This window comes from Microcaecilia unicolor, chromosome 3 (assembly GCF_901765095.1).
Source record: "Microcaecilia unicolor chromosome 3, aMicUni1.1, whole genome shotgun sequence".
NCBI classification, from domain to species: domain Eukaryota; kingdom Metazoa; phylum Chordata; class Amphibia; order Gymnophiona; family Siphonopidae; genus Microcaecilia; species Microcaecilia unicolor.
Genome location: NC_044033.1, coordinates 92019329 through 92043583, shown reverse-complemented (window position 1 = coordinate 92043583; position 24255 = coordinate 92019329). Strand labels below are relative to the sequence as shown.

Here is a 24255-nt window from a genome sequence, read left to right as displayed (position 1 = left end):
TGGATTCTAGATCCTGAACAAATTCTGCAGCACCGACTGCCAAGCATGGGCATAAGTGAAGGAAACGCAATCTGCTAGCCAAATGGAAATGGTGCGTTCCCGACAGCAACTCCCCTTCGGTTGGGATAGAAAGAAACAAACATTTGGGCAGTCCAATGTATGCAACTGATGTTCAGCAGGGTGGGTATGCGGACGGGGAAAAATGTTGGCAAGACAACTGACTGGTTCAGATGGAACTTTGACACCACCTTCGGCAAGAACTGAGGGTGCGTACGGAGGACTACTCTGTTATGATGAAATTTAGTATAAGGAGCATGGGCTACTAAGGCTTGAAGCTCACTGACCCTACGAGCTGAAGTAACCGCCACCAAGAAAATGACCTTCCAGGTCAAGCACTTCAGATGGCAGGAATTCAGTGGCTCAAAGGAGCTTCATCAGCTGGGTGAGGGCGATGTTGAGATCCCATGACACTGGTGGAGGTTTGACAGGGGGCTTTGATAAAAGCAACCCTTTCATGAAGCGAACAACTAAAGGCTGTCCAGAGATAGGCTTACCCTCTACACGATAATGGAAAGCACTAATTGCACTAAGATGAACCCTTACGGAGTTGGTCTGCAGACCAGACTCTGAGAAGTGTAGAATGTATTCAAGCAGGGTCTGTGTAGGACAAGAGCGAGGATCTAGGGCCTTGCTGTCACATTAGATGGCAAACTCCCTCCATTTAAAAGAATTACACCTCTTCGTGGAATCTTTTATGGAAGCAAGCAAGACTCGGGAGACACCCTCAGAGAGACCTAAGGAGGTGAACTCTATGCTCTCAACATCCAGGCTGTGAGAGCCAGAGACTGGAGCTTCGGATGCAGAAGCACCCCTTCATTCTGAGTGATGAGGGTTGGAAAACACTCCAAACTCCACTGTTCTTCAGAGGACAACTCCAGAAGAGGGAACCAAATCTTATGCAGCCAAAAGGGAGCAATCAGAATCATGGTTCCGCGGTCTGGCTGCAGTTTCAGTAAAGTCTTCCCCACCAGAGGTATGGGAGGATATGCATACAGAAGGCCCTTCCCCCAATGAAGCAGAAAGGCATCTGACGCTAGCCTGTCATGGGCCTGAAGTCTGCAATAGAACTGAGGGACCTTGTGATTTATCTGAGTGACGAAAAGATCCACCAAGGGGGTGTCCCACGCTCAGAAGATCTTGCGTACCACACCCGAGTTGAGCGATCACTCGTGAGGTTGCATAATCTGCTCAACCTGTCGGCCAGACTGTTGTTTACGCCTGCCAGATATATGGCTTGGAGAAAAATGCCGTGACGGCGCCACATCCTGACGGCTTCCCGACACAGGGGGCGAGATCCGGTGCCCCCCTGCTTGTTGACGTAGTACATGGCAACCTGGTTGTCTGTCTGAATTTGAATAATATGATTCGACAGCCGATCCCTGAAAGCCTTTAGAACGTTCCAGATTGCTCACAACTCCAGGAGATTGATCTGAAGATCTGATTCCTAGAGGGACCAAGCACCCTGAGTGTGGAGCCCATCTACATGAGCCCCCCCCCCCCCCCCCCATCCCAGGAGAGATGCATCCGTGGTCAGCACTTTTGAGGCTGAGGAATTTGGAAGGGAAATTGGATCGAATTGTCCACCACTGAAAGGAAAGAATGGCTCAAATGCTCTCCTCCAGAGTCGCTGTCGAGGAAGGCTGTGGGGCCGGTACCGGAGTCAAAGTCAGAATCTGTGAAGGCCTGCGAGGCGGTACCGGGCTGTCCGAAGATCGACACACCGACACCTCTTGTATGGAGGGTGAGCGCTCCTCCTGGCATCGACGCTTTCCGGGTGCCGAATCCTTTGACACCCCAGAGCTCCCAGTACCGTGTCTCAAAGGAGACCGGTGCCAATGCTTCTTCGCCTTCGCTCGAAGCACGTCACCGGTACTCCTCGGTACCGACAAGGAGGACGTGGAATCCACACGCCTCCATTGGGGTCGGTCCGACATCGGTCGGTCCCGGTGGGCCTGCACAGCAGGAGCCTTCGAGACACCACTCGATGGCTCATTACTCCCAGCTAAAGGTGAAGTTCGGACAGCCATTACCTGCGCTCCCAATGTTGATGCCATCCCCGGTGCCGATGTCGAGGAATCAGTCGGAGCTCCGAAAAGACAGTCCCGAAGAGCTCTGCTCGACACCTGTGTCCATTTCTTCAAACTCAGACAAACTTGCAAGCGTCTGGGCAATGGCTGGGCCCAAGGCACTTGATGCACCAGGAGTGTGGGTCAGTGCCCGAGATCGACCGCTGGCACCGAGCACACTTCTTGAAGCCGCTGGGCGGCTTCGATGACATCAGTGGAAAAATTGCGGCGGCAAAAAACAAAAAGAATGCGATAAACACAGGCAAAAGGTGCCTACGTTTTTCCTGGGACCTGAGGGAGAGAGACCCGACACGCAGCCACTCTCTCAAACGCGGAAAAGAAAAAACTGAGGCGGAAACGGACGCGCGTGGGTGGGAAGATGGCCACGCATGCGCAGTACATCCATCCCACGTCCTACTGGCTGTCGCAGAGGTTTTTTTAGATTTTGCAGGAAAATCTCCCTTCCTGGGGCCGCCGTGGACACCGACCCACATGTGAGAACAAGCAGCCTGCTTGTCCTCGGAAAAAACAATACTTTAGTGAAGTTAAAAAGGTGTTCATTATAGGCAACAGAAAAGTGATTTGGATAATCTGTTTTGGTGCATATAAGAAACTTCATGCATTCTCAGAAGGAAAGCTCTGTCTTTTAAAAAAAAAAAAAACCTCTAGAAATTTGATCCATGCTTCAGAGCTTGCATTCATCAGTGTGATTGGTGATAAAGAAAAAACTGATTTATATCTGAAGAGTCCCTAAAGCAGGCTGCATTCCAACCATCATCTGCATATGTGTATTGTAATGCTATTTTAAGTATTACCTGCATATCCTTAAAACCCAGCTCATGAAGTGTCTTCTCATCATAATCTGTGGTAAGTTCATGCCCAGATGAAATCATTCTCACAGGTCCCATGAGGCCTCCTGGAACCAAAAGTAAACAAAGATTTTCCAAGAGAAATTTTACACGCAGCAATGCCTTCACTGCTGAAAACAGTTTTATGTCACAAAACAGGTACTAACAATGATTGCGGTGTTACATTATAACATAAGGAAAGCCAAAAAAACATCTGTTTCTAGTATTTAGTAGGTGAAAGAAGAGTACAGAAAATATGTGAAACAACACATAGCATTTATGACATTCTATTAATACATTAATTCTTGCAGTAGAAACCTCATTTTTCCAACTAAAAATGAAAAAGGGATTCCTTAGAAGCACTTTAAACAATATCCTTTGCTTCATTAAAAAAACATCTCTTTTAAATATTTTATTGCAGCAGATATTGTTTATAGTTTACCCTCAGAAGCCTAATGCATCAAGCAGGTAGTACAGTTTAATTTGAAATTCCATGTCACAGATTATCTGAGGCAAACTTTAGGGCACAGTTTTATACATTCTGCAGTAGTTCTATGCACATTTATATTGATTTGCTGTGAATTCCTTAATAGGTAGGAAAAATCTAGGTTTTACTGAAAATCTTTTACTTAATTTTTGTTTTGCTATAGTTAATTACAGTAGTGTGGTAGGCATGTTAGTCCACTTTTAAAGGTAATTAATAGAAATAAAACAAAACATAGGAAAAGAAAAGATGGACTTTACAATGGTGGACTTTGGTCCTGGGGAACTGGGTTCGATTCCCACTGCAGGCACAGGCAGCTCCTTGTGACTCTGGGCAAGTCACTTAACCCTCCATTATCCCAGGTACAAATAAGTACCTGTATATAATATGTAAGACGCATTGAGCCTGCTATGAGTGGGAAAGCGCGGGGTTCAAATGAAATAAAAATAAAAAAATAAATGATAACTTTTTTATTGGACTAGCTTAAAACATTTTTGATTAACTTTAGAAGGTAATACCTTTTTCTTCAGATCAGAAAATCCTTTTAAAATAACTGTATGAGCCTCTTGTGTCTGGTTTACATATTTTGCTCTTTTCATTTTGTTCAGTATCTATCCCCCCTTAATTATTCCATATGGTTCTTATTCATATTCCTCCCCAACTATCCTTCCCAAAGCATTGCCTATTAGTATTTTAAAAGGCAGGCTTCCTCGGTCACTAATGTTACCAGCACATGGCTCCACAATTTAGTGCCGTGACAGAAGCAGCATAGTAAAAGATTGAGACAAGGGTAGTCATGAGGGTAAAAAACTGGACTATAAAGTAAAACCAAATCTACCAGTCAGAAGGAGATTCTTTTGTTCACAGTTGTGCAGTGTATACATTGCCAAGGAAAGCGTTACCTTGCAGTTTTGATATCCCTGATAGACAGCAGAAATATACAGTTTATAGCAACTGTAGTGGGTTGGCTAGACATGAAGTAACCAATCTATACAAAACCACTGGAGTCAGCAATGTATCTTTAGAATGGGGAAAGATAGTAGCCTAGGTAACTACACTGACATCAGGAGTACATGTCTGAGCATTTCTCCACTATTTAAAGAGAGAACCACAGTTACAATTTTAAATTAAGCAGCTCTGCAGTTCTAAAGAGGACAGCTAGCAGCTTCAGTTGATCCCCTGACACCTACTAGTTTCAAGCTTTCCCATCCCTCTATTTGCTTCCAAATTCTGAGGCTCATTTTTCTCTTGTCTATTAATATTTGCAAGCACTGTATAAGCTATTTACATATACTATGTTACAACCTTTTTCATAATGTCTGATGGAATCTGCTAAGCTTCATTTTTGAATATCTCATTTAAGGTCATTTTTTAATCCAAAAAGATTTTAACCCTGTTCTTCAAATCCTCCAATGTATGGGCTAGAGACAAGAAAACAGTACAGAGGCAGGAGACTCTAAGAAACAGCAGAAGTGGGAGAATGGTGGAGAACCTACAGCAGAGGCAACAAAAGAGAAGTCTGGGATGGCTTCAGCAGTAGACAAAGGTCAACAAACAAGAGGGTGAGGCTACTGGTGATGGGACTGTACAGAGGATGCTGCAGTAACAGGAAACCTAGACAATATGTAGTTTTGTGAAATTCTATGACAAGAAGCATATTTTGCTGCACTAGGTGTGGCAAAAAATCTAGCAGCTTTGCTTTTCAGAGCTATTGTATTTTCTACAACGCCTTGACAACTCAATTAGAAGGGCTGTATATCACCTGCAACAAATAAACATATTGGCCAGTGCCTCCCCAGAGCATAAGTACATAAGTATTGTCATACTGGGACAGACCAAAAGTCCATCAAGCCCAGCATCCTGTTTCCAACAGTGGCCAATCCAGGTCACAAATACCTGGCAAGATCCCAAAAAAGTACAAAATATTTTATATTGCTTATCCCCAGAAATAGTGGATTTTCCCCAAGTCCAACTTAATAATGGTCTATGGACTTTTCCTTTAGGAAGCCGTCCAAACCTTTTTAAAACTCTGCTAAGCTAACCGCCTTTACCACATTCTCTGGCAACGAATTCCAGAGTTTAATTACATGTTAAGTGAAGAAATATTTTCTCTGATTTGTTTTAAATTTACTACTTTGTAGCTTCATCGCATGCCCCCTGGTCCTAGTATTTTTGTAAAGCGTAAACAGATGTCACATCTACCCGTTCAACTCCACTGATTATTTTATAGACCTCTATCATATCTCCCCTCAGCTGCCTTTTCTCCATGCTGAAGAGCCCTAGCCGCTTTAGCCTTTCTTCATAGGGAAGTCATCCCATCCCCCCTATCATTTTCGTCACCCTTCTCTGCACCTTTTCTAATTCCACTATATCTTTTTTTAGATGCGGTGACCGGAATTGAACACAATATTCGAGGTACGGTTGTACCATGGAGCGTTACAGAGACATTATAACGTCCTCATTTTTGTTTTCCATTCCTTTCCTAATAATACCCAACATTCTATTTGCTTTCTTAGCTGCAGAAAGTTTCAACGTATCATCAAAGACGACACCTAGATCCCTTTCTTGGTCAGTGACTCCTAACGTGGAACCTTACATGACGCAGCTATAATTTAGGTTCCTCTTTCCCACTTGCATCACTTTGCACTTGCTCACATTAAACGTCATCTGCCATTTAGACGCCCAGTCTCCCAGTCTGGTAAGGTCCTCTTGTAAGTTTTCACAATCTTCCCGTGATTTAACGACTTTGAATAACTTTGTGTCATCAGCAAATTTAATTACCTCACTAGTTTCTCCCGTCTCTAGTTCATTTATAAATATGTTAAAAAGCAGCGGTCCCAGCACAGACCCCTGGGGAACCCCACTAACTACCCTTCTCCATTGAGAATACTGATCGTTTAACCATATTCTCTGTTTTCTATCCTTTAACCAGTTTTTAATCCACAATAGGACACTACCTCCTATCCCATGACTCTCCAATTTCCTCTGAAGTCTTTCATGAGGTACTTTGTCAAACGCCTTCAGAAAATCCAGATACAGAATATCAACTGGCTCCTCTTTATCCACGTTTGTTCACTTCGCAATGTGCTTTCCAACAGGAAATTTAGACATTTCAAAACAATTTTAATCGAAGAGAATTTTTAAAGCACTTTAAGGAATTCCCTTTCCTTTTTCTTGCAAAAAAAATCCCAGTTAAATGCCAGGCTTACAGTCCAAACAAACCATTAGCTAATCTTCACTTGAAATGATGTCTTTACTGCTGACAGAAATATCCATTCTGCTTAATTAGGGCCACAATCAACAATGTCACAATAGGGAGAACCTTTCAATGTGTTTGATCTAATACTTGTAGCACAATCAATAAAGGGTCATTCTACAGAGAAAGTAACTTAGTTCTTTTTGCATCAATTACTATTATTCAGCTAGAGCAGAGGTGGGCAGCCTTTACACATAGAGGGCCATATGAATGTCTGTACTATCCCTAATGGGCCACAACATTATGTAATGTTGGAACTGGAAATGCAGAATGCTCCACAGACCTTCTGTGATAAGTAAAAATTAAACTCCTAGAATGGCTATGCTGAAAATAATTGTGAAATACAGTATTTAAAATTGCAAAAACTCTGGTTAATGACATTTTCTATGTAGAAATTGTTAAGTAGTAGTATAATTCCCATGGTTTCATAGCTAACCCAGAAGACAACTTCATTCTAAAAGGACAAACAGAACCAAGAAGGGAACCAAGAAGTCCCTTTCATGGTCAGTGACTCCTAACGTGGAACCATGCATAACGTAGCTATAATTCGGGTTCCTCTTTCCCACATGCATCACTTTGCACTTCCTCATACTAAATGTCACCTGCCATTTAGACGCCCAGTCTCCCAGTCTCGTAAGGTCCTCTTGTAATTTTTCACAATCCTCTTGTGAGTTAACGACTTTGAATAACTTTGTGTCTTCACCCAAATTTAATTAACTCACTAGTGACTCATCTATAGATCATTATAAATATGTTAAAAAGCAGCGGTCCCGGCACAGACCCTGGGGAACCCCACTAACTTACCCTTCTCCATTGAGAATACTGACCCTTTAACCATATTCTCTGTTTTCTATCTTTTAACCAGTTTTTAATCCACAATAGGGACACTACCACCTAACCCATGACTCTCCAATTTCCTCTGAAGTCTTTCATGTGGTACTTTGTCAAACGCCTTCTGAATCCAGATACACAATATCAACCGGCTCACCTTATCCACATGTTTGTTCACCCCTTCAAAGAAATGTAGTAGATTAGTGAGGCAAGATTTCCATTCACTAATCCATGTTGGCTTTGCCTCATTAATCCATGCTTTTGAATATGCTCTGTAATTTTGTTCTTTATATAGTCTCTACCATTTTTGCTCGGCACTGATGTCAGGCTCAACGGTCTATAATTTCCCGGATCTCCTCTGGAACCTTTTTTAAAAATTGGCGTTACATTGGCCACCGTCCAACCTTCAGGTACCACGCTCAATTTTCAAGATAAATTACATATTACTAACAATAGTTCCGCAAGCTCATTTTTTGATTCTATGAGTACTCTAGATGAATACCATCCAGTCCAGAAGATTTGCTACTCTTCAATTGTCAAATTGCACCATTACATCCTCCAGGTTTATAGAGATTTCATTCAGTTTCTCTGCTGGTCAGCTTTGAATACCATTTCTGGCACCGGTATCTCTAACAAAACTTCCTTGGTGAAGACTGAAGAAAACAAGAACTAATTTAATCTCTCCACTATGGCTTTGTCTTCCCTGATTGCCCTCTTTACTCCTCGGTCATCTAGCTGTCCAACAAGGTCTTTTGCCTGCTTCTTACTTTCAAAATACCTAAAAACAATTTTTACTATGTGTTCTTGCCTCCAATGCAATCTTTTTTTCAGAGTTCCTCTTTGCCTTCCTTATAAGCGCTTTGCATTTGACTTGCATTACTTATGCTGTTTCTTATTATTTTCAGTCAGTTCCTTCTTCCATTTTCTTTTAGCACTAATAGCTTCCTTCACCTCACTTTTTAACCATGCCGGCTGTAATTTGATCTTCCTCCCACCTTTTTTAATACATGGAATATATTTGGCCTGGGCTTCCAAGATGGTATTGTTGAACAGCATCCACGCCTGATGTAAATTTTTGACCTCACAGCTACTCCTCTAGGTTTTTTTTCACCGTTCTTTTCATTTTATCATAGTCTCCTTCTTGAAAGTTAAATTCTAATGTATTGGATTTCCTGCATATACTTACTCCAAAGCCGATATCAAATCTGATCATATTATGATCACTGTTATCAAGCACCCCCAGCACCATTACCTCCTGCACCATAAGTACATAAGTAATGCCACACTGGGAAAAGACCAAGGGTCCATCGAGCCCAGCATTCTGCCCATGACAGCGGCCAATCCAGGCCAAGGGCACATTGCGATCTTCCCAAACATATGAACATTCTATACATGTTATTCCTGGAATTGTGGATTTTCCCAAGTCCATTTAGTAGTGGTTTAGGGACTTGTCCTTAGGAAACAGTCCAAACCCTTTTTTAAACTCTGTCAAGCTAACCGCCTTCACCACGTTCTCCGGCAACGAATTCCAGAGTTTAATTATGCATTTGGTGAAGAAATAATTTCCCCGAATTGTTTTAGATTTACTACACTATAGTTTCATCGCATGCCCCCTAGTCCTAGTACTTTTGGAAAGCGTGAATAGACGCTTCACATCCACCTGTTCCACTCCACTCATTATTTTATATACCTCTGTCATGTCTCCCCTCAGCCGTCTCTTCTCCAAGCTGAAAAACCCTAGTCTCCTTACTCTTTCTTCATAGGGAAGTCGTCCCATCCCCGCTATTTTCGTCGCCCTTCGCTGCACCTTTTCCAATTCACTATATCTTTCTTGAGATGTGGCGACCAGATTGAACACAATACTCAAGTTGCAGTCGCATCATGGAGCAATATAATGGCATTATGACATCCTCACACTGTTTTCCATACCTTTTCCTAATAATTCCTAACATTCTATTTGCTTTCCTAGCCGCAGCAGCACACTGAGCAGAGGTTTCAGTGTATTATTGACGACAACACCCAGATCCCTTTCTTGGTCTGTAACTCCTAACGTGGAACCTTGCATGACGTAGCTATAATTCGGGTTCTTTTTCCCACATACATCATCTTGCACTCTGCACATTAAACGTCATCTGCCATTTAGTCCGCCCAGTCTCCCAGTCTCGTAATGTCCTTCTGTAATTTTTCACAATCCTGTCGCGAGTTAACGATTTTGAATAACTTTGTGTCATCAGCAAATTTAATTACCTCACTAGTTACTCCCATCTCTAAATCATTTATAAATATATTAAAAGTAGCGGTCCTAGCACAGACCCCTGAGGAACCCCACTAATTACCCTTCTCCATTGTGAATACTCCCCATTTAACCCCACTCTCTGTTTCCTATCCTTCAACCAGTTTTTAATCCACAATAGGACATTTCTTCCTATCCCATGACCCCTCCAATTTCCTCTGTAGCCTTTCATGAGGTAACCTGTCAAACGCCTTTTGAAAATCCAGATACACAAAATCAACTGGCTCCCCTTTGTCCACATGTTTGTTTACTCCTTCAAAGAATTGAAGTAAATTGGTCAGGCAAGATTTCCCCACACAAAAGCCAGACCATGTACCAGACCATGCGCTCCACTAAGGACTAGCTCTAAAATTTTTCCTTCTCTTGTCGGCTCCTGTACCAGCTGCTCCATAAAGCAGTCCTTGATTTCGTCAAGGAATTTTACTTCCCTAGCATGCCCTGATGTTACATTTACCCAGTCAATATCAGGGTAACTGAAATCACCCATTCTTATTGTGTTGCACAGCTTGTTTAGCCTCCTAATTTCCTATAACATTTCTACATCTGTCTGTTCATCCTGGCCAGTGCGGATGGTAGTACATCCCTATCACCTATCCTTTTTCCTCTTTACATATGAATTTCAATCCATAGGGATTCCAAGAAGTGTTTTGTTTCATGCAGAATTTTCAATCTATTTGATTTAAGGCCCTCCTTCACATACAATGCTACCCCTCCACCAATTTAAACTAGTAACATACATAGTAGATGACGGCAGAAAAAGACCTGCATGGTCATCTAGTCTGCCCAAGATAAAACTCATATCTTGAATTTGTACCTGTCTTTTTCAGGGCACAGACCGTATAAGTCTGCCCAGCAGTATTTCCCGCCTACCAACCACCAGTCCCGTCTCCCATCACGGCTCTGGCACAGACCATATAAGTCTGCCCTCCCCTATCCTAGCCTCCCAACCACCAACCCCTCTTCCCCCCACCTGCTCCGCCACCCAATTTCAGCTAAGCTTCTGAGGATCCATTCCTGCTGCACAGGATTCCTTTATGCATATCCACACGCATGTTTGAATTCCGTTACCGTTTTTCATCTCCACCACCTCCCGCGGGAGGGCATTCCAAGCATCCACCACCCTCTCCGTGAAAAAATACTTCCTGACATCTTTTTTGAGTCTGCCCCCCCCTTCAATCTCATTTCATGTCCTCTCGTTCTACCGCCTTCCCATCTCCGTAAAAGATTTTTTTTGCGGATTAATACCTTTCAAGTATTTGAACGTCTGTATCATATCACCCCTGTTCCTCCTTTTCCTCCAGGGTATACATGTTCTGGTCAGCAAGTCTTTGGTCATACGTCTTGGAACGCAAATCCCATACCATTCTCGTAGCTTTTCTTTGCACCGCTTCCATTTTTTTAACATCCTTTGCAAGGTACGGCCTCCAAAACTGAACACAATACTCCAGGTGGGGCCTCACTAACGACTGTACAGGGGCATCAACACTTCCTTTCTTCTGCTGATCACACCCTCTCTCTATACAGCCTAGCACCCTTCTCGCTACGGCCCACCGCCTTGTCACACTGTTTCGTCGCCTTCAGATCCTCGGATACTATCACCCCAAGATCCCTCTCCCCGCCCGTACCTATCAGACTCTCCCCGCCTAACACATACGTCTCTCGTGAGTTTCTACTCCCTAAATGCATCACTTTGCATTTCTTCGCATTGAATTTTAATTGCCAAACCTCAGACCATTCTTCTAGCTTCCTCAGATCCCTTTTCATGCTTTCCACTCCCTCCCGGGCGTCCACTCTGTTGCAAATCTTAGTATCATCCGCAATAAGCAAACTTTACCTTCTAACCCTTCGGCAATGTCACTCACAAATATATTGAACAGAATCGGCCCCAGCACCGATCCCTGAGGCACTCCGCTACTCACCTTTCCCTCCTCCGAGCGAACTCCATTTACCACCACCCTCTGTCGTCTGTCCGTCAACCAGTTCCTAATCCAGTCACCACTTCGGGACCTATCTTCAGCCATCTAGTTTATTTAAGAGCCCTCCTGTGAGGAACCATGTCAAAAGCTTTGCTAAAATCTAAGTAGATTACGTCTATAGCACGTCGATGATTCAATTCTCCAGTTACCCAATCAAAAGAATTCAATGAGATTCGTTGGCACGATTTCCCTCTGGTAAAACCATGTTGTCTCGATCTTGCAGCTTGTTGGCTTCTAGGAAATTCACTATCCTTCCTTCAGCATGGCTTCCATTACTTTTCCAATAACCGAAGTGAGGCTTAACGGCCTGTAGTTTCCAGCTTCTTCCCTATCACCACTTTGTGAAGAGGTACCACCTCCGCCGTTCTCCAGTCCCTCGGAACCTCTCAGTCTCCAAGGATTTATTAAACAAATCTTTAAGAGGACCCGCCAGGACCTCTCTGAGCTCCCTCAATATTCTGGGTGGGATCCCGTCCGGTCCCATGGCTTTGTCCATCTTTAGCTTTCCAAGTTGTTGATACACAGTCTCTTCCGTGAACGGTGTGCTATATCCATTCCATTGTTCAGGTGTACTTTTGCCAGTCCCTCGCGGTCCTTCTCCAGGATTTTCTTCAGTGAAAACACCGAACAAAAGTATCTATTTAGTAAATTGGCTTTTTCTTCCTCATTATCTACATAGCGGTTCGCTGTATCTTTTAGTCTCACAATTCCCTTTTTAGTCCTTCTTCTTTCACTAATATACCTGAAGAAATTTTTGTCGCCCCTCCTTACATTTCTAGCATTTGATCCACCTATCACTACAATGTAATTTGTACTCGGTATGACAGTGTCCCACTGGTTATCCTCCTTCCACTAGGTCTCAGAGATGCCTATTATATTTAATTTTTCATTTAGAGCACTATATTCTAACTCTCTCATCTTATTTCGTAGGCTTCTGGCTTCACATATAGACATTTCATACTATGTTTGTTGTTCCTATTTACATCACACGCTCAGTACTTGACAGTATTGATTTGAAATCTTTTGTCTTATTTTTTATTTTAGGCCACCTGATCTACTATGGTCTCTTTTGCAAACTCACTATCAGGATACCCCATCCTCCCTGTTTTGGTGATATCTTTGAAAGATGCCTTATCCGAATCATACGCTTTTGAGTGACTGTCGGCCTTCCCAAGTTTCTAGTCTAAAGGTTGTTCTATCTTCTTTTTAAATGCAATGCCGCAGCCTGGTCCCACCCTGGTTAAGGTGGAACCCATCCTTTTGGAATAGGCTCCTCCTTCCCCAGAATATTGCCCAGTTCCTAACAAATCTAGAATACTCCTTCCTGCACCATCCTCTCATCCACATATTGAAACTCCGGAGCTCTGCCTGTCTCTTGGGCCCTGCGTGTGGAATGGGTAGCACTTCAGAAAATGCTAACCTAGAGGTCCTGGATTTCAGCTTTCTACCTAACAGCCTAAATTTGGCTTCCAGAACCTCTCTCCCCACATTTTCCTATGTCATTAGTACCCAACATATAACAAAGACAGGCGGCTCCTCCCTAGCACTATCTAAATCCTATCTAGGTGGCGTGTGAGCTCCGCCACCTTCACACCAGGGAGGCACGTGACAGGCAATCCTCACCTAGCTATCTACATGCCTAATAATCAAATCACCAACTACAACAGCTGTTCTAACCCTTCCCACCTGGGCTGTAGCTCCTGGAGGACACATCCTCGGTGCGAGAGGATATTGCATTCCCTGGTGTGCTGGTCCTGGCTACAGGATTACTTCCAGCTGCACCAGGGTGATGCTCTCCCTTTAGAAGGCCTCCATCCTTTCAAGGCAGCACAGGGGCTGCCAGATTGGAATTGGGATTTCTCTACAATGTCCCTGTAGGCCTCCTCTATGTACCTGTCTCCCTAGGTCTTCCAAGTCTGCTACTCTAGCTCAAGAGCACGGACTGTTCTCTGAGAGCTAGGAGCTCTTTGCATCGAGCACACACATATGCATCTCACCAAATGGAAGATAATCATACATGTGACACTCAATGAATGCAAAAGACAGGATAGCACCCCCTCTCGCTGCTGGACTACTGTCTGCACCTTAGTTTTATAGAGTTCTTTAACTAACTAAGGTACAAGGGATATTAGATGAATATAATGTATCCTTATGACTGGTGTAATTTAAATCATTTAGGGTCTGCTTCTTAGAAAATAATTAAATGTAATTAAAACTCTAATGAAATTCCCTCCTTATATTTTAATTAGAATAATTGACTATAAATGAAAAGTTGAGATAGGGGTGGGTGGGAATGAGGACTGAACTGGGCCTTTCTGTGCTTTCTATAGACTATGTATGTGTATAAGAGCATGTGGATTGAGGACAAATAAGTAATGATAGATTGTAACACACTATCTGTTAATGATGTGGCAGAACTTCAAGTTTAAAACATGAGGAAAAGGGTCTGGAGACTAGCTAATAAAGTTTGCTTTTTTTTGTTGTTGTTTTTTTTTTAATTCTGTGTTTATCAAATCCTACAATTCCTCTTTTAAACCCTAATCTTTAAGTTACCAAGATCAAAATAAATAATGTCACTTACCCACAGAGATGTCCTCTTCTCTCAGAAAGAAAGTTCAGTGGGACCTTTCCTCTCTCTATATAGTTTGGATTCTAAGGAGACTATTTCAAACAAGACCTTTGAATCTAGCCCAGTAATCAATTGAATGAATAACTCAGCCTACATAACTATATTTCTTTTTTTTTTTAGGGGGGGGAGGTATGGAAGGGTTTGTCTGAAGGGATATACTTACTCATTTTGGTGGGGGGGGATGGGAAAGGGGATTTTTGGGAATTTGGGGAAAACAAGGGATGTGTATATTGACAGGTGTAAGACCTTTGTGATCAGCAACTGTTTGCATGTTGGCTCTCATCGATCTGTAGATTACATTAGACCAATTTTATCTGTTTTGTTTATATTATGATGTATTATGGTTCAATTAACATTGTTAACCTCTAAATGTTAGGTGTTTTAAATTCACCCTTTGAAGCGTCAACTCCTGTTTAAGGAGTTGTGAGAGCGGATGTGGCTCTGATCTAGGAGATACATTTGTTGTCAATGCATGAGCAATTTTGTGTATATAAAAATACCATAACCAAAAGAGGGTCTAAATCTCCCGCAAAGTGCACAAGCAACCACAAGAAGAGCGGAAGAAACCAAAAGGACCAGACTGAAGACCACAGATAGTAAGAGCACCAAATAGTTTTATTGGGACCCGTATACAGTCCGTGTTTCGGCCAAAAAGGCCTTCCTCAGGGGTCTTCAAACTGACGTTACAGATGTTCCTCCAAAGCTTTTACAGGCATTAGTGTCTATGCTCTGTTTCAGATAGCACCAGCAATTTTTGTGCTCAGTTCATTCTTCTACCCCCATGTAACTTTGGAGAAACATCTGTATACGTCAATTTTGAAGACCCCTGAGGAAGGCCGTTATGACCGAAACACGGACCATGTAGGGTCCCAATAAAACTATTTTGGTGCTCTTACTATGTGTGGTCTTCACAGTCTGGTCCTTTTGGTTTCTTCCACTCTTCTTGGTGGTTGCTCATAAAAATACCCCACAATTTATTTTTCATCTAACAATCTCCGCAAAAAAAGCTAAGAGGGGTAATGACAGCTTTGTCATCTTACATGTCTGGGAGATTAAGATAGCGAGGGACAAGGTGGCCAATTTGACACCCTGTTCTGATGATGATTATATATTTTCGAACGAGAAAGACGCCCATATTCGACCAAATCGGGAGATGGGCACCTTTCTCTCATGGGCGCCCAAATTGGTATAATCGAAAGCCGATTTTGGGCGCCTCCAACTGCAGTCTGTCACGGGAAGGAACAAAGTTGACAGGGGCGTGTCGAAGGCGGGACTGGGGCGGTTTATCGGCCAAGGAGAAATGGGCGCGCTCGGCCAATAATGGAAAAAGAAGGGCAGCAATAGCGAGAATTTGGGCCGCTTTTGTTGGACCCTTTTTTTTCACGAACAAGTCCCCAAAAAGTGCCCCAACTGCCCAGATGACCACCGGAGGGAATTGGGGATGACCTCCCCTGACTCCCCCAGTGGTCACTAACCCCCTCCCACCCAAATAAAAACTTTTTTTTGCCAGCCTGTATGCCAGCCTCAAATGTCATACCCAGCTCCATCACAGCAGTATGCAGGTCCTTGGAGCAGTTGTTAGTGGGTGCAGTGGACTTCAGGCAGGTGGACCCAGGCCCATCACCCCCCTACCTCTTACACTTGTGCTGGTAAATGGGAGCCCTCCAAACCGCCCCCAAACCCACTGTACCCACATCTAGGTGCCCCCCTTCACCCATAAGTGCTATGGTAATGCTGTAGAGTTGTGGGGAGTAGGTTTTGGGGGGCTCAGCACCCAAGGTAAGGGAGCTAGGGACTTGGGAGGTATTCTAATTTTTTTTTTTTTTTTACTTTTTTACAAATGCCCCCTAGGGTGCCGAGTTGGTGTCCTGGCATGTGAGGGGGACCAGTGCACTAAGAATCCTGGCCCCTCCCACGACCAAATGTCTTGGAGTTGTTCGTTTTGAGCTTGGTGGCTTCGGTTTCCATTATCGCTGAAAACCGATACCGCCCAGCTCAAATCCGCCCAAATCCGATGCATTTGCCCGGCACCAACCGTATTATCGAAACAAAGATGGACGCCATCTTTTTCGAAAATACAGTCTGTCCCGCCCCTTGACGGACCCATCCTCAGAGATAGTCGCCCATGGAGATTGGGGGTTCGTGTTCAATTATGCCCCTCCATATCTCCCAATTCTCCTTCATGCTTATCCCCTAGTCCTTCTTCACCATCTTCCCTACACAATACCCCCCCATTCCCTTTTCTTTTACTTACACTTTCTTTGTTGCACCTTTCCGTATTCAATTCATATATTCTTAAGGCATTTACTATGTTTACTATAGTCATATGTAATATTTCTCCTTACAAGAACTTTGTAATTCTATTTATTTGTTACATTGTACCCCGCACTTTCCCACTCAGGGCAGGTCAGTGCGGCTTACATAGTAATAGGGTTACAAGGTATTGCAGAGAGAATACAAGCTGTGGTATAACAGAATAATGAATGCAGATATCCAAATAGGTGGGATGTGAGTGGTCGGAGGAGGGAATAGTTTGGGGATAGCATAGAGGGAGCTGATGGAGGACGTGGTCTAAGTGATAGTCAGTGTGAAGATTTACTATGTAAGCCGCATTGAACCTGCTACCCCTGTTTCCCCGAAAATAAGACATCCCCTGAAAATAAGACCTAGTAGAGGTTTTTGCTGAATTGCTAAATATAAGGCCTCCCCCGAAAGTAAGACCTAGCAAAGTTTTTGTTTGGCCCCAATGGGTGCCCACTCTCTCCCACCAGAAGCTCACTATTTGGCAACTAGCCACCCAGCCCAGTTCCCATTAGGTGGAGGTAGTGATGGGCGATATGGTACTGTGTTGTGTGTTTATGTAGGGGAGGTTGTTTGTTTTTTTGTGTCCTTGTGAGAGCCGGACGTCTATAACACAAAGCAACACATTCTTTCCTCGTTCTTCCTCTATCAGGGGCAATCGTTGGGATTTTTTTTTTTTTTGTATGTGTAATCGTTTGGTTCTCTAGTGTGGTGCATTTGGGTATGGCTTGTACGCATTTTCGCCGAAAATAAGACATCCCCTGAAAATAAGACCTAGTGCATCTTGGGAGCAAAATTATATAAGCACTGTCTTATTTGCGGGGGAAACACGGTAATGTGTGGGAAAGCGCGGGGTACAAATATAATAAAATAATAAATATATTTTTGTTGTTGTGTTAGAAGTGGGAATTGCATGTTATACATTAGTCTTATACAGACTTATACAGTCTGTGCCAGAGCTGGTGGTGGGAGGCGGGGTTGGTGGTGGGAGGCAGGGATAGGGCTGGCCAGACTTATACAGTCTGTGCCCTGAAGAGGACAGTACAAAATAAAGTAGCACATATGAATTTATCTTCTTGGGCAGACTGGATGGACCGTGCAGGTCTTTTTCTGCCGTCATCTACTACGTTACTATGTTAGTCAATATCTATGTGCCTAATGAGACCTCTTATGAATCAAGCTGAAGGGGAGATACTTAATAGGCAGGGATTTTAACTGAATATTACATCCTGTTTAGATAATATAGCACAGATAATACACTATACTCAGTTAATTACTCTCAAGCTTTTGGCTCACTGGGACCCACTAGACTTCTGGAGAAGTCTCCATCCTTTACGGCTAGGGCCTTCCCATATTCAACCATATACCTGGTCTGATCATACCCCAGTATTACTTACTATGGAGATTGCCCCAGAATTGGTGGGAGTTTGACATTGGTATTTAAATAAGACTATTCTTAGAATCTCTGTATATTACTCAGATAGAGAAAGACATAGTAGAATATTTTGAAATAAATGAAACTGATAAAGTGACCCCAGAAGATATAGTAGAATGTGTTCAAATAAATAAAACTGTGATCCCAGAGGTATTGTGGCAGGGGTTTAAAGTGGTTATGTGTGGTAAACTTCAAGCATTACATGTTCATCTAACAAAGACTAGATTATCTGCAGAAAATAGATTGCTCACCCAACTAGAAAACATGGAGCAAAAACTTAAGAATATGACTTATACCCCCATATTGGCTCAGCATATATATAAAATTAGAATGGAACTTCATTAACTTTGACTAGCTCAGATTGCAGAGAATTTGCAGAGGGTGTGTCAGGTCCATTTTGAATTTGGGAATACAGCAAGACATCTTTAGGCTTCCACATTACAAAAACAAAGAACAAGGAACCATATCCTCACCATACAAGATGAGGCTGGGCTGTTTAGAACAGGACCCAGCCCATACATGATGTGTTTTTGCATTGCTATACCCAGCTTTAAAGGCCTGACATAACAGCAACAGATTTGGATCTTACCAATTATCTTGACACAGTATCTATGCCACACCTTTCCCAAACAGAGGTGGCGGCCTTATCTAGTCCAATCACTGTACAGGAAATACAGAAAGCCATCAAGGATCTTCCAATGGGTAAGATCGCAGGCTCTGATGGTTTTCCCAATAGGTTTTATAAATGTTTTGGCAGACTTTAGCTCCGGTGGTGCTTTGTATTTTCCATAAATTACTGGAACTACAGGAATTACTTATTACGGCGACTAGCACTCATTACAGTCCGCCCTAAAACTGGAAAGAATCTTCTGTCTGCGAGTCTTATAGGTCTATTCCTTATTGAATTCAGACTATATGCTATTTACAAAAATTTGGCTGCTTGCCTTCGGAGAATTGTACCCATGATTATTCGTGAGATCAGGTGGGATTTGTTCTGGGGAGGTATACCTAACATTCACTAAACACTGCATTTACTTTATCAGGCCAGAGTTAAGGGCACCCCTATGCTCTTGCTTTCTCTCAATACCGGGAAAGCATTGGAGTGAGTGCATTGGCCCTTTATGGTTTGGTACTGCAATGCTTTGAGGATAGAGGACACTATTTACAATGGCTGAATCTTATATATATGAACTTTCTGGGAAGTTCAAGATTAAATGGGGCTTGCACCCATGCTTTTGCATTCCATTGGGATACAAAGCAGGGATGTGCACTGTCTCCCTTGCTTTTACTACTGCTTGTAGAACCCTTGAAACGGTCAATAAGGTCCCATTCGGGGCTATGGGGTGCCTTGTGGGGATCTGAAGAACATAAGATTTTACTATTTGCAGATGATATCTGCTTACCCCGATTAGGCCTTGTGATCCCCGTGTTTGCATAGTAGATTACTACAATTCTATGGCCAGGTCTCAGTTTTAAATTAATATGCATAAATTTGGAAATTCTTATTACTACAATTGACCGGTCAGAGGTCGCTTTTTTGCAATAACAATTTCCTGTCCATAAGGCCACTCATCAGATTATCGTTATTTAGAAGTCAACATTACAACCACACTTGATAACTTCTATGAAGCAATTTTCTCTCCAAATTACGGAAATTGTTTGCAGATTTAGACAACCAGGTCTCAATCTTCATTGAACTGGATGGGTCTAAGCTATTAAATGTTTATCCCAAGTGGCTTTATTTATTTTTGGCTCTTCCTTTGCCCATACCCGAGTTGTTTTTTTATTAAATTGCATAAGAAGGTTTTTTTATACATACGGAGGAGGCATTCTTCAAGGGTCCGGAGCAGGGTTCCCTCTAAGGTGAACGCATGAGCGATCGCTCATACAAACCAGGAGCATCGCTCACTTCAGGCCAATGTTTTGCTCACTGTCTGTTCCTCCTTGTTTTTCCTCCAACTGACGCCCCGACGCACCTCTTCCCTTGAGCAGTTTGGTCATTACCAGACCACAGGCCTCTCCTTTCCAAAAGGAAGTAGCCTCGTGTGACCAGGAAGCATGGTGGTCGGTGCTGAGCAGCGAGAGCTGGGTCATACAGCCCGAATGCTCCTTGGCTATGCCGTGTGCCTGCAGATGCTACACCAGACTGTCAGGACTCACTGCAATATGTTTAAGTGGCAACTGGGGGACTAGTGCAACTGCAGCCTGCACCGAGCATCAAGCACATCCCCCAACCCCCATAGATTATTTTGCATAGGTTAGAAGCCTCTTGGGAAGGGACAGAAGTACTTCCAAATTTGAAGCTGTAATTTCAACAAGGCATCATGAATGTACAGTGCAAGCGTCGTTTTGCTGGAACCATCTTGTGCCACTGTGAAAAACTAGTGTTTAAAGTTGTTTCTGTCTGAAAATTGTTCCTCTGTCTGAATAAAGTGTAGGTGGCTTTGCCTGGAGAACTACGGTTAATACATGGCTTTAGAGCAGTACTGGAATATCAATTTATTTAGACAAATTTATGGGTAGGACACCTGAGGTTGTGCCCATTTTGGAGAGGCATATTCTTTTTTTTTTTTTTTGTATCACATTTTATTAAAGTTTTCAAAATACAATAGAAAAGTATACACCAAAGCAAACAACACAGAACAAAAAGAATGGAAAAAAAATCTTATTTCTGAAGATTGTCTCCTTTGGCTCCACAAATATCCTGCTGGGCCGGTGATTTTAATCAGGTGCCAAGATCTCCTTTGGACAGAAAATCTAAATGCATCTCTAGAGTGTCGAAAACTCTACGAAAGATTCAGGACCTTAAATCTACCCTGGGCCTAGTAGATCCTTGGCGTATTTTTCATCCCATGGTGAGGGAATTTTACTTTTACTCTCCTCCTCATGGTAGTTTTCTCCAGAATTGATTACTTTCTACTCCTCAATATTTGTTGTCTCATACAGGTACCACAGAAATACTTGGTAAAGTTATCTCAGATCACTCACCAGTATCTCTTAGTCTACATAACGTGGTCCGTACCCAGAGTAAACCACCCTGGAGATTTAACTCTATATTATTAAAGGATGTTAATTTATTCAATTTATTAAATCCAAAATGGATGAGTTTTTTTACTTTAACCTCCTGGAGGAAAGTAAAGCCCTCTTGTGGTGGGCTGCTTTTAAAGCAACCATTAGAGGACCACATAATTAGCTATTCGGCCATGGTCAATCGTAGGCATAGAACGAATTGTCGGATATAAAACTGCCCAGCTAAAATTATTGGAAACTCAGTTCCTTGCTGATAACGATCCAACGACTCTTCTATGTTTACAGAACTTAAAATATGGCATTAATACCACTCTCTCTAAAGAGGCGCAGGAGCTGATCACGCTTCTAAGTCCACACTTTATGCAGAAAGTAATAAGGCAAGCCACCTTCTTGCGCAATACCTTCATACTAAAAGAAGTAGGTGTCGGATCTCACAAATTGTGGACTCTGCGGATGTTATCCACACCTCTGATGAAGCCATTGCCTCAGCAATTCCAAATATATTACAACAAATTATGACTCTGAAGTTCCTTTTTCTGCAGAGTCCTTTGGAGATTTTGGGAACCATCTGATAGGCCTCTCTTAGACGTACCTCAGAATCAGTCTTTGGATCGACCCCTCTCTCAGAAGGAGATATTGGACGCTATTCATTCTCTTTCTAAAGGTAAATCACCGGGGAATGATGGTTTCACTGTTGAATTCTATCAGGCGTTTTGCAGATCTTTTGGTGCCCCAGTTTGCATGTCATATATAACTCTCTTTTATTACATGCGGGTCAAACTGGCTCCTTCTACCAGTCTACAATAATATTATACCTAAAACCAGACAGAGGTCCGTCTAGAGTGGAAACATTATAGACCTATTTCTTTGATTAACATAGACAACAAAATTTATGCAAAACTCTTGGTTCTCCGGCTTCATCATATCATTCCGGACATAATCCACAGAGATCAGAATGGATTTACGGCAGCACGATTAGCTAGTGACAATTCTAGACTTCTTTGGATATTCTTGCTCATGTTTGAAGGCTTCTCGGGACCCGTTTTATAGCGGTATCACTTGATGCTGAGAAAGCCTTGATAGAATTGAATGGTCTTATTGTTTCACACCCTAGCGTGGTTTAATTTTAGTCCGTCTTCGTCAACATGATAAAAGTGTTGTATACTAATCCCTTAGCTTCCATTTCGGTGAATGGTAACAATTCTCAGTTTTTCCCACTTCGACGAGCACCAAACAAGGATGTCCATTATCTCCTCTCCTGTTCAACATTGCTTTAGAACCCTTAGCTATAGCTATTAGGTCCGCTCCTACTATTACTGGTGTGGCTGTTGCAGAGGAGTTGTTTAAACTGTCCATATATGCTGATGATATTCTCTTGTACACTACTTCAAATTCAATTCCTAGTGCTTTGGATGTAATTAACGCTTTCTCGTCTCTGTCTGGTTATAAAATCAACTGGTCTAAGTCTGCCATAATGCCACTCAATTCTTTTGTACATAGATCTCAGGTATCTTAGTACCCCTTTTCCTGGGAACCTACTAAAATCAAGTATCTGGGAGTATGGTATTCAACATCAGTAGATCAGACTATGTCCCTTATTAAGGACCAGATATTGACTTTAACCTCCTCCGTTCTGAAGTCATGGTCTCCACTTTATTTACATGGTGGGGTAGGATAGAGGCTATCGGGATGGTTCTGGCTCCAAGTTTAAATTACATTTTTAGTATGACCCCCCCTCGCTTTTTCCAACTTCGTTCTATGCCAAGATTGACTCCTTACTGATTCAGTTTCTTTGGAGACACAAACCTCTCGCATTGCACTCAAAAACTTAAATTGCCAAAGCATTTGGGAGGTCTTAATGTTCCTGACTTCAACATTATCACATGGCCTTTCGTCTTGCGCAGTCTTTAATGTTGGTTTCAAAAGGATTTCACTCACCTTACGCCCAGGTGGCAGGTATTTGAGGCTGCCTTGGTGCATCCTTGCCCTTTATCTCCTTCCATATGTTGATTTGTATCATATACAAACACCCTTAGGCTCCTGAAAGCCTCTGCCTTTGATATCCGTACGTTAGAGCTTGGTCTTGGAATTCGCACTGCATCGCTGGAGGAAGTTTCTCTCTGGTATACCTCTGGTTTTCAGTCAGTTCTCCTGCAGTCTCAAAAAGTGGTGTGGATGGGAAGGGTATATGGTTGCTGTCTCATTTGTACATTGCTGGTAATCTGTTATCTCCTGATGCTTTGTCTGTTTTATATGATGTTCCAGTAATAGATTCTGATTCATGGAGGGGCATCTCTAACTATATTTTGTCTTTTCAAGTCTCCGCTTCTATTACAACTGCCCCTTCGGATTTTATCTCTTCCTGCCTTGCCATTGCTTCCGGTAGTAAGAAGGCATCCCTATTATATAAAAAACTTCAGAATCTATACGTGGACACTGTCGCTAGGCTGCGGCAGTCCTGGGAACAAGATTTAGATTTTGATGCGTCAGAATTTGACTGGTGAACCTTTTGGATTGACTACATGCGCCAACTAGGTCGGCGGCGATATCCCAGTCCTCATATTTTGTATTTCACCGAGCCTACTGGACCCCTGCTCGAGTAGCAAGAATTACTAAGACTACTACCTTCAAATGTTGGTCTTGTCAGGAGATGGATGGATCCTTGGTGCATATGTTTTTTTTCTGCAAAAACGTTAGAGCATACTGGGGACTTATTTGGGCGAAATTGTGTATTATTTTTCATCTGCCTGAGACTGCAGCAATCTTCTATGAGGTTGTGATACTGCGTGCCTCTTCCCCTACTATTACCCTTCTTGAGTCAGATAAGAAACTGTTTAATATTCTGTTAGCTGTCGCTTTGCATTTAATTGTTACACATTGGAAAAATAATGCGCATCTGAATTATAACGAATGGTGGAGTTACGTATGTGTGATCCGAAAATATGAAGCACTTCTTGCCCATAAGCATCACAGAGCGCAGTCTGTCTTGAAGACCTGGGCTCACCTAGACTTATTTTGTCAGGCATCTCGTAGCACTACTTGATCT

General features: G+C 42.6%; 1 protein-coding gene across 1 annotated transcript in view; it reads right to left on the bottom strand.

The window, feature by feature from the left end:
- USP34 (ubiquitin specific peptidase 34) overlaps positions 1-24255 on the bottom strand; it is a 1418841-nt gene that overhangs the window by 833464 nt on the left and 561122 nt on the right. Inside the window, 1 exon segment of the mRNA XM_030196176.1 lies at positions 2942-3042. Coding sequence (XP_030052036.1) covers positions 2942-3042 — 101 coding nt within the window.